The sequence below is a fragment of the Malaya genurostris genome, chromosome 3 (genome assembly GCF_030247185.1).
Source record: "Malaya genurostris strain Urasoe2022 chromosome 3, Malgen_1.1, whole genome shotgun sequence".
In the NCBI taxonomy this organism is placed as follows: Eukaryota; Metazoa; Arthropoda; class Insecta; order Diptera; family Culicidae; genus Malaya; species Malaya genurostris.
The window spans coordinates 216,113,488-216,125,487 of NC_080572.1; the positions used below are offsets into that span (position 1 = coordinate 216,113,488).

The 12,000-nt window shown below is 38.1% G+C and overlaps 1 protein-coding gene across 1 annotated transcript in view; it reads right to left on the reverse strand.

Annotated features, from left to right (window-relative positions):
* LOC131434199 (cubilin homolog) overlaps positions 1–9,280 on the reverse strand; it is a 39,659-nt gene extending 30,379 nt beyond the window's left edge. Inside the window, exons 1-5 of the mRNA XM_058600853.1 lie at positions 9,138–9,280; positions 8,387–9,074; positions 8,089–8,319; positions 7,629–8,024; positions 5,978–7,568 (exon numbers count right to left, since the gene is read on the reverse strand). Coding sequence (XP_058456836.1) covers positions 5,978–7,568; positions 7,629–8,024; positions 8,089–8,319; positions 8,387–9,074; positions 9,138–9,280 — 3,049 coding nt within the window. The remainder of the gene's footprint in view (positions 1–5,977; positions 7,569–7,628; positions 8,025–8,088; positions 8,320–8,386; positions 9,075–9,137) is intronic.
* Positions 9,281–12,000: the final 2,720 nt, after the last annotated feature.

The window sequence follows — 12,000 nt, forward strand, 5'->3', positions numbered from 1 at the left end:
CAGTTTTTCTAGTGTAAGTGATAAAAATCTCAAAAGGTATTGTAACTCTCATTACGACATATTTGTTATCGCTTCCAGATTTTCAGTATCTATTCATCAGATCCTTTCCGAAAATACCCAATTTGTAATGGTTTTCAAGGAATATCAATAAACCGAAAGTCGTCATCTTGGAATTTAGAACCACTTCAAACATCATTTTCCGACATTTACTCACCAAACTCTTTCCGAAAATATCAATATTGTAAGGGTTTTTAAAAAATATTAATAAATCGGAAGTCGCCATCTTGGATTTTGGAACGACCCTAAATATCATTTTCTTGCTCCCACTTATCACATCGAAAATGGCCATGTGATCAGGGGTTTCCACATTCATTACACAAAACTCTTTTTACGAACCAAATCCCAAATAACGTCCACTCTTTTTACGAACTACCTCCATTTACGAACCCCCGTTTAGTTCATAAATGAAGTCTGGTTCAAGTTGGTGTCTCTAGGGCCAAGTGCAGATAAATATAAATTAATCAAAAACATAGATTGAACAGAGTGCAGTTCTACAGGACTCTTTTCGGAGAAGCATAATCGTTGTCCAGCAAGATAAATCTTACTGGAGATTTGGAAATTTTCAAATAGCGCAAAAAATTATCATCCGCATCAAAAAATTATCATCCAACTAGAAAAACGCGTTCGAATCTATTAAAAACCGATCATGGCAAATTTTCCGATTAGTTTCGTGCACCGAACGAACGACAATTATGTTCATCTATATCTAGCAGTAGAAGCTTTGCATTGAAGGAAAATGCAGTACATCTTATTTAACAACGACGAAATTAAATATTTCAGTCCTTCCAAAAACCAATCAATCGATTCCGAAAAACATTGAAATTAGCGAATCTACAATAATCTACTATTGTATTTTCGTTCTCGTTAGCTCCGCTTTGTTGGATGAAAATGTGTGACAATAAAGCGAGCCTTTTCTCACTCTCAATTTAAATTGCACCGTGTTTCAATCAGCAGACCTGTAGGGAGGTTTACTTTTCTCGCCGTTCGCCCGGATCAAGTGGCTATTATTTTCATCAATATTCATCACCTCCTTTTGGGTGCATTTTGTTTTAATCTTTGTAACTCGAAAATCACTCCATTCACTCAGAAGATACACAGTGCTTTTGGAAACACATTTACGGAAAAGTAATAGCTAAAACTGTTTACAAACATTTAAAAAGTTCTTGATAAAAAAAACTTTCTATTATTCCACCAGAATAAGAATTTACTGCTTAGGAACAATATGCAATATACAGTCTGTTATATAAGAGCGTGGTCACGATTACTCGCGATCGATAAAGTGGAATGGTGTGATTTATTTTTTTAACACTGAGGGCAGTATTGTCCTTCATGCAATGGGAGAATAAATCAGCTGACTATTGTTTACAATTCGACCCAAGCTGTCGCGGCGAAATACATGCAATAGTCAAAACAGTTTGTGAGTAAGTGTGAAGATGAAGCTTGGGAAGAGCCGACCACACAATTTGAAGTAGCTTGTTCACCGAATTCACAAAATTTGGAGCTCGTTTTCAGAAGTATACCTCGAAGGTGTCAAGCCATTATTAACGCTGAAGGGGATTGGGCTGGCTATTGATGTATTTGCTTGTAAGTTTTTGATCTTATAAACAATATTCAACAGTGACCACGCTCTTATGTAACAGATTGTATATTTTACTGCCTAAGAACATTTGCTAGAATTACACGTTTCAACCAGAATTGTATAACTCAAAATTTCATGTGTTAATAGCTAGGAAAAGACTCCTACTAGAAGAAAGTTTACTAAGACCAAAATAATTGCTGTTGAGCTATAAATTCAATTTTTATGTGTCAAATTAATATCACATGTAGGTTTTCATAACGTTTTGAAGTAAAAATCCTGCAAAAAATTGAATGCTTTTCATCCTCTTTTTGTCGATTAGATTTCTGATGCTTGAAATATCATTCAACTTTTTGGTTAGTGTAAATATTTTTTAAGTGTGCAGTTAATTTTCTACAACGTCTACTTGGACACAATTTCTGAGCAGTTGTGGTTATTATGAGCCAATTTTATTTCTGTCAATCAGTTTATTAAATAGTATTTAACTGGTTGCTTTTATCCACAATTTCTAATTATTGATAGAAGCATTGAACTTTTTTCGGTGTTTAGAGGAAAATAGGATAAAACGTACCCCTACGGTAATATTGCTATATCTTAACTAAAGAAAATAAAACGTGAAAGCTTCATATATGACTACCTTCTGCCATTATTATGTCTCTTTATATTGTGATTTTAAGAAACCATGAAAAATTGTTTTGAAAGACAATACGCCCGATCGTGTAAAACATAAAAAATATACATTCAAAATGTACGCGAAGTCATAGGTATCTCTAAATGGAGGCAGGATAATTTTCAACAACGGGTCTACATTCATTAGAACAACGGGACAAAACACACGATAGTAACGTGGCGAAAAGCACCATCAAAAAACATCTTTAATTAAAAAAAAGTTTTATTCTAATCATTTGAAGAAATACTTCCCAGAAGGACGGTTGTTCACTGCTATTCAATAAATTGATACGTTATACCTAATTTTAGTGAGCCAAATGTTAAGCATTTCGCCCCATACAATTCGAATCATTTTGTCCCCATAAACATGAGTCGATAGCTTCGATAATTTTTCTATTTAATTTCAAATATGTGAAGTACAAATTAGTTCTGTCCGTTTTCAAAAGATGGCTCTGGCAGTTATAGATATTAAACAGTAACAGCTAATGTTGATAGTTTCAAGAGGTTAGACATCTGTCATTATTATTCAGTTCATATTGTTTCGATTTTTTCAAAACTTCGTTTTACACTGTGTTAATAATGAGCAGTTTTGTGTTAACTAAGCAGCATTTGCGTTTAGTTTTAGATTTCTGTTTTATTTGGAAGAAAAGTGCAGCTGAAGCGCATCAAATACTTGTGGATGTTTATGGTTTCTACAATTGACATTTCAGTGTTGAAGACAGACCTCGCTCTAGACAACCAAAAATAATCGAAGACAAACAGTTGGAAGCATTACTCGATGAAGTTCCGAGTCATCCGCAAAAGGAGATTGCAGAATCATTGAAAGTGACTCAACAAGCAGTTTCTGTACGATTAAAAATCCATGGGAATAATTCAAAAGCAAGGCAATTGGGTGCCTTATGAACTGAAATCGAAAGACATTGAAAGGTGACATTTCACTTGCGAGCAGCTGATTCAAGGGCAACAAAGAAAGGCATTTTTTCATCGAATTGTTACTGGAGATGAAAAATGGAAATTCTTATATAACCCCAAGAAGAAAACGAACTACGCTATGCCCGGTCAATTGTTACCATTGACCTCAACATCAACACCAAAGCCGAATATTCATGTTGTGCATTTGGTAGGAGCAAACGGGTGTTGTGTACTATGAGCCTCTACAACCAGGCGATACTATAACTGGCGATCGTTATAGGCTGAAATTAATGAAGAAGAATGGCCGAAATACAATCAATTACATGATAAAGCTATTCTCCTGCATGACAACACTCAACCTCATGTTGCAAAAATCGTGAAAAAGTATTTGAAAATGCTTAAGTGTGACATTTTGCCGCACCCGCCGTATTCTCCTGACATTACTCCCTCGGATTACTGGTTGTTCCGACGGATGCAGCACGATCTAGAAGGTCATCAATTTACTTCTTTCGCAGAAATCGAAAATTGGCTTCAAACTTGGACGAGACATTTTTTCAAAATAAAATTCGAAAATTACCAGACACACTTTTGAACCAAAATAAACGAGTCAAATTATTTTGAGTTCCCAATCTGTATTAGAACTGAATTTAGAAAAATGAAGAATTGGTACATAAATTTACTGGTTACATAATTAAAATCGTCCTCATAGATCTAGAAAATTACTATGGAACGAACACCAAAAATTACATATAATAACTACATATTAGCTACCAACATTTTATACTATAATCTAGTCGTGATGGAATTTCAGTATCATTAAAATTACTACTACTGAGAACATCATGGGATGCGTTTTGCCCCGAGGATGCGTCTTACCCCACTACTCGTTTAAGCCTGCCTAATTCATTCCCTAAAACTTCATTTTGAACACAATGTTTGTACAAGTACCAGTTTTCGAGTTACAACGACTTGATGAAAGTGCATGCAAAATATGCGTTGACTTTTTTTTAAAATTACTATTGAGTGTTTTCGTGAGAAAAAAAAATAATATAAAACTTTTTTTTTTTAAAAACATGTTTTTTTTAATTTGAAACCTGAATAACATGTACTTTTTTATGAATTAATTCGATTTCTGAACCCCCGCTTTAGTTTGTAAAGGGTGATTTGTTTGCTGGTATCTTTTTGGCAACACTGTTGTTGACAGATCACGCGTGAATCGTATCTTGTGTCATTGTCAAACTTTTTCAGTTTGGTCTACAATTTAATCATGAATCGCCGTTTGATCTATAATTTAGTCATGAATGGACGTTGGTAAAATTGGAGGAAGATCCACTTTTTTATCAAAAACTTGTGTTCAACGACGAAGGTCTTTTCTGGTTGAATAGAAACGTCAACAAGCAAAATTTTTGCATCTGGAGTGAAGACCAGCCAGAAACATTTACGAGAGCTACCAATGCATTCCAAAAATGTCACTGCTTGGTGTGGATTGTAGACTGGTGGTATTATTCGTGAAATATCGGCCGATATGTTGGAGAGAGTGTGCCAAAATTGGGCACACCTTGCACATGGGCGAGCAGAGCCGCGGAAAACATGCCCATGAAATCATCTTCAAACATTAAATTATATTGATAGTCCAATTGATTTCAATAAAGACTTCATCGATTTTCTCTATTTTTTTGTTTTTTTTTAAATCAAATCCTATATCTCTTAAAACATCACCCTTTAAATAGTGATTGAAATGTAATTGACTACCTAACGTCCCGGCGAAAAAAACTAAATTTTCATCCATTATAAAAATCGCCACACGAAAATTTTTCAACTTCTTTGTATAGACGCCAAACAAAAACTAATCGTACGATATGCGTCAAAATTTGACAGAATGTGTATAAAAGTGTTGCCAACGTTGAGAGAATAAAAGTTTACCGATTGGACAAGCGCGGGAATTTTAAAATGAAAATTCCGGTTCTTTTTTGATCATAAGGTATACATAAGGTTGTATGGTATGGGGAAACTGATTTTTTATAACAAGAAATCGGTTGAAAATCACCATGAAAATAGACTCTAAAAATCAGCGCAACTAAAATTTCCGTAGGGAATTCAACAAGAAAGAAACCTCGTGAGACTGAAAATCAATCCGGAATCTGTAGAAAAAGTTATTAGAGGAAAACTGACACAAGGTCCTAACAATAGCTCATTTTTAATATATCTAGCACCACTGCTGCTAGTGATTGTAATATGATTTTGCTTTCTGAGTTGTTTGATGTCTGCACGATAGTTACTCAGCTTAGTATGAAGATTGTTGTTAAGTGACGAGCCATGTTCCAAGACTCACTGAAAGACACAAAAAAGTCTAACTTTTTAGATAAAATTTTGCAAAGATCTTATGTGACCCAAAAGGAACACAAAAAGTTTAGTGGAGGAAGAAAATAAACCTTTTCATTTTTTCCCATACAACCTAATTTATACTAGGAAATTCAAAGTAAAGTCTCGGCAATTAATTTATTTTGTGAAATTGGACCATTTTGTTTCAAAAGACTTTGCACCCCATTTTTAGTGCATTGCATATTACTATCCTATTGACACTAAGAATCCTTCCAAGTCGGGGCTTGAACATGCTACGTTTGGTTCATAGGACCAGCGCCCTATGTGTCGAACTACCAGCCCAGGTCTTGTGAAATGCACGGTTATTGCATTGCAAATTAGGAAAATACAACAAACTTGACATCGAACGCCATATATAACTATCAATCCAATACTTACATTTTTGAACATCGATGAACATAAACGATAGGCTGAAACCATCTTTTGAGTTGGAACTGTCCGTTTTGAATCGAATGGTAACAATGTTACCAGCACTAGTTATCGCCGGCGGTTTAGTCATTCCGCAATACCTTCCCACAAACGCATTTGTCTGCGATGAATTGTCATATATCTCCACGAAGTCGTACATACAATTGCCACTTTTCTCCAGCTCAAAGCTATTCCACGATAACTGAATAGCATGTGTTTTGGGTGCCACAATAACCCAACGGCAGTCCGAATCTGGTAGGTAACTTCCTTGGTCCGCAATGGACGGTGATCGAATTGTGGTATCCTCGGATGTGATCACTCCTCCACAAGCGACATCCACGTAGGAGAAGTTTGCTTTGAAACCACGCCCACCAATCGAAAGATCCGAAACGAATCGCATTAGCATTACATTGAGTGTCGAAATAGATCGTGGCGGTATTTTGGCACTGCAGTACCGTCCAACAAACGACATATTGCTGGCTTCGTAGCTATCGAAAATCTCTACGTAGTCTAGGTCACAGTTGGGATAAGTGTTACCTTCAATGTCGAAATCAGAAAAGTCAAGTAAAATTGCTTTGCCGACCGGTGCCTGAATTGTGTAATCGCAATTTTGATTTGTGGTATAAGCTTTTGGATATCCAGGACTGGTGATTTCTACATTCGGATCTGTATACACTCCGCCACATCGAACTTTGTAGGTTAATGAAAAACCTCCATGCGAGGTGGACCAATCTGTATGGAACTTTATTAACAAATTGTTCGAAGTCGTTGTAAATGGAGCAGGGATTCGCTCTCCACAAAATTTTCCCAATGATGGGTCGTCAGGTGATCGTCCATCGAAAATGGACAGGTAGTCGAATTTACACGAGTCACTCGATTCTAGATGGAACCTGTTGAATTTCACCTCGATTGTACTTCCCTGAGGAATTTGAACTAGATATTCACAGTTCAGATTATGCGGGTAGAGATTATCTTCGTAACGTCTAGGCGAATTGATTTCTCCTTCAGTTTTCGTGAAAATTCCACCACACCCTGGTACTCCTTCGATTGCCGTATAACTGATTTGAAAACCAGCATCGTTATTATCTTCATCCGAATGGAAGTAAATAGTTGCTTCGTTACTGGGAGTTACCAGTGGTTCTGGATGTGATGTATTACAAAACTTTGCTAGTACGGGTGACTCGTCCTGAAGACCATCGCTGATTTGAACGAAATCATATTCACAGCTATCATGAACTTCCAATTTCATAGTGAAGAAATGGAACTGCAACCGTTTTCCCGGAGTTGCTGTGAGGTACCATTTACAGTCACGATTAGGAGGATATTTTCCGGGTGATCCCGGTGAAGCTATTACTCCGTGGCTCTTAACCGCTATCTCTCCACCACAAACAGGATCTATACTGTCCCAATGTAGTTCGAATCCGTCATGCGATGTGCTGTTATCTGATCGGAACCAAAGGTAGAGGAAATTGTGTGTGGACAGCAGATTTCCACCATTTGGTAATGCGTCGCCACAAAACCGTCCAATATTGTGGGCAGCAGATGTTTTGCCATCGTGAATCTAGAAGCAGAAGAGTTTTTAAACTAAACGACATCGCTATGTACGAAATATTGTACAAACCTGCAACCAATCGAATTTACATTCACCAGTAGCAATGGATCCTTCCAGATGAAACTGTGTAAACGTAACATTTAAAATTTTGGTGTGATTTGTTTTAATTAACCAAGCACATCTAGCATTGTGATTGTAGGTTCCATTATCAAGTGGGTATTTCAGGGTCCCGGAAACCGAATCTAAGATTCCTCCGCAAGCCCGAGAGGTTCCTTGACATCGCAACCCGGTATAGCCCGCCGTACAATAGCACAGGTAACGATCTAAAAATGGTGTGCATGAACCACCATTCAGGCAAGGATTGGGCACACACGGTGACGTCAATCTAGCACAATTTGGTGGAGCGGTTCCTTGAGGGCAGCTACAGGTATAATTATTTCCAATAACATGACAAGTACCTCCATTCTACGATAGTGAGAAAAAATAGATGTAGAGAGTTAATAGGACACGCACTATAGGCTGAGCTAACCTTGCAGGGTTTGAAGGCGCATGGGTTCACTGAGGAACTGACACAACCAGACGGTCCGTATCCAGAACCATGATAATCTGGAGGGCATACGCAAGAAATGACACCACTTGCATAATCAACACAGCGGGCTAAAGGATGACACAATCCGGGAGTGCACCTAGTAGTTCTCGCTAGGCATGTTTTACCATCACCAATGTACTCGGGCGGACAGTTTCCACATTTGAAAGAACCCTGAATTTGAACAAAACAGTTGCTAACTCTAAAAATTCTATAATTCACGAGAAAATTAAGACCATACCTTCAAATTAATACAGGTAACCGAAGGAGATGTACTACACCCACCGTTGTTTGTTTGGCATTCATCGATATCTACACAATAGAAGCCGTTTCCGGTGTATCCTGGTGGACAGCCACCACAAATAAAGGATCCAGGAAGATTTATACAACTTACCTCCGGATCTTTTGAACAATGTGGCCTAGACTCTGAGCACTCATCAATGTCAACCATGCAGGCCGGTGTAACTCCATTTGTTTTCCAGCCTTGCTCGCAGATGCACCTATATCCAGGCTCCTCCTTAATCTGGACACAGGTTCCATGCCCACAAAGCTCACTACCGGATGTCATGCAGTCTTGAGTCCGGCTATTGCAGTGAATTCCTTGCCATCCACCGGCACATATGCAGCTGTAACTTCCTGGAGTATTTTTGCAAGTAGCCCCGTTTTGGCACCCCAGATCCGTTCCAGCAAACTCTGCGCATTCGTTCACATCCATTGCGCACGTGGGACCCTCCCAATTTCGGGGACACTGACACACGAACGAATCGAAGAGACTTATGCATGTTCCACCATTTTGGCATGGACTGGTTTTGCAGTTATTCTCTCGAAGTTTGGTCATAAGATTACCGACCTTGCGTTCCAAAGCCGTCAGCCGACGGTTGATGTTGTTGACACGACCACGAGCACGAATTCCATCGGATTCGAAGGTTCTGGAAAAATACACACAAGCTAATTGTATTTTTGCTAGGACGTAAACGTTTAAACAAAACTACCCATTCTCTAAAGCACTAACTCGTTTCAGTAGACCAAACGGACCTCGTACTGCATTCATCAAATATTGAAGCTGGGATGAATCTCCGACGAAGTTAGCGTCAACAGCGGGGCTTGCGGACGTATTTGTAATACTTCGTATCATTTTTCCTAGACTCAAATCTCCAACGTTTAAAAAACCATTTCCCTTCAACAGTATGGAAATGTTCCTGTCCACAGCGGATTCGATGACGAGGTGTCCATCGTTGGACACAATTTTTGGTCTGTTGAAATATATTCGAAACATGTTTGTTAATATGTAGAATATCATATCCACTTTAATGGCCAAGTAAAAATACAACACCAGTAAACCTATATAGGTCATCCTTAAGAAAACGAAGTGGGTTCACTATCAAATGTACTTCCAGCATTTGACCCAAACCTAGACCTTTCATTTGACCCAAAGATTGGGAATATCGGTTCTGCAAACTGGGAGAAAAGTGAGTGAGGTCCATTTTTGAGCATATGATTATTTTCTCCCATCGTTTATCGGAAACCGGGAATCAGGATAGCCGGAATCGTTTTGTTTAGTTGCCTACTTATAATGGCTATAAATTTGTGTAGTTTCGAGTCCAGTTTAGAAAAAATTTTGCGTGTTTTGTTTCGCCGGTTTAAGTGAAGGTGTACAATATTTAACATACTTTACCCTATAACTCCGGAACCAGGAGTCGGATCCGGATGAAATTCAGGAATTCCGTATGAGATTACGAGACCTTTCATTTGAATCCAATTTTGTCTAAATCAGCCATCTCCCAAAAAATCTATTGAGATTATTTGACACATACACACGCACACATACATACACGCACATACATACACACACAGACATTGTTCAGCTCGATGAACTGAGTCGATTTTTCAAGTGATTGCATAACTTTTCTATATGAGAAAGGCAAAAAATGTTTAGGATATAGCAACCCAATAAAGTGAAAACCTCATGAAAGTTGGCTTGATTGAGGTTTTAAATTTCTGTAACTGAAATTCCTTTGAATATGATATCAACACATTTGATAAAAACAATTGTCTTCAATCCGAACTTTTAATTACTTAGGCTCGCAGGCTATCTTCTATCAGAGCTGTGGTACATCAAGATGTATTAGGCACTGGCTGAGAAAGATTGAATTGAAATCAGCGATAGGATGGCGCCTCAATTGGAGACTCCAATTTGGAATCAGTATTACCAACGGAAAAGCAGATCATCAAAAGGTGAGATAACTAAGTGCTTTAAATTTAAATTGTCAACTTGTTTTCATAAAAACCGTCTTCAGCATTCCTTGCAATTCATAAATTAGCATTTTGCATATTATCCTTATATAATATGACGCATTAAGCAAAATACGTCCTTTAAGTGAAAATAACTTTTCGTGTATAGATAATAATTCTATTCTTATAATTATTGTTTCATGCAGGAGCGTCTATAGAAAAAATATTATACTATGTTCCCAGTGTGTATTTGGCTGGTTCAGAATACTGACGGCTTGAAAGGTTTCGATACGATAAGAAATTTAACATTGAATGCAAACTCGAGTATTTATAAGATTAGAAAAGGTTAATTATTCATTTCTGTAATGTTTGAATCCATTTGATGCAAACTTTTCATTTAGGCGGGGCTGGTCGATGGAACGGTGACCTCGGAACACGATTTGCTTTGTATACGAAATGGGTCATCGGAATTCGTTTGAGTCAACACTTCCTTGAGTCCTGGACTAAAGCTATTTGCATGTATCAGGTGTACAACTTCGCTTGCGCCGTTTTCCTGTACCGGCTGAGGCTGGTCAAAATACATAGATGATAATGCCTTTAAAGTGAGTGTGTACAGTGCCTAACGAATTGTCATCTCCATTTCAGTGACAGTTGTTCTTGTTTTCGTATTATTCACGCTCGAAAATGTCTGTTTATGTGCCCAATTCTCGCCAGTTAGTTTTCTGTTACAATTCGAAAAAAATGCAGCTGAAGCGCATCGAATGCTCTCAGAAACTTACGGTGATGCTGCTCTGAGTAAAAGAACGTGTCGGGAGTGGTTTCAACGTTTTAAAAATAGTGATTTCGACAAACATGGTGGTGGAAGAGAAAAAAACCTTCAAAGATGAACAACTAGAAGCATTGCTTGATGAAGATTCGTGCCAAATCATCACAGGAGATCGCTACCGAACGCAACTGATGCGCCTTAGTCTCGCGCTAAAAGAATAGCGGCCACAATCAAGAGCGACATGACAAAGTCATCCTCCAACACGACAATGCTCGGCCTCACGTCGCAAAAGTGATCAAAAAGTACCTGGAAACGCTGAAATGGGAAGTTTTACCCCACCCGCCGTATTCCCCAGATGTCGCCCCTTCTGACTTCCATCTATTCCGTTCGATGGCACACGGCGTGGCAGATCAACATTTTCAATCCTTCGAAGAGTTGGAAAAATGGATTGCTTCATGGATATCGTCAAAAGAGGAGTCCTCTTTTATCGAGCCGGGATCCGAAAATTGCCGGAAAGATGGGAGAAAGTTGTCACTAGCGACGGACAATACTTTGAATAATACATCTGTAAGCACTTTTTCGCTATAAAGCTTTTAATTTTGGAAAAAAAACGGCGGAAGCAAAGTTGTACACCTGATATAAACAAAACACATGGTAACATCATTACCGCTACCAGACAGTGGAGCTTGGGATAGATTAAAAATACACACACACGGTCACACGGTTAGGTCAAATTCCAAGTGAAATTTTCTAGCGCCCGTGCCACTACTGACAAAATATTCGCGATTTGAACTTTAAACAATAGATCGAGATTCAATACTGAAGAAAGAACAAATCGTACTAGTAGTTGATTAATT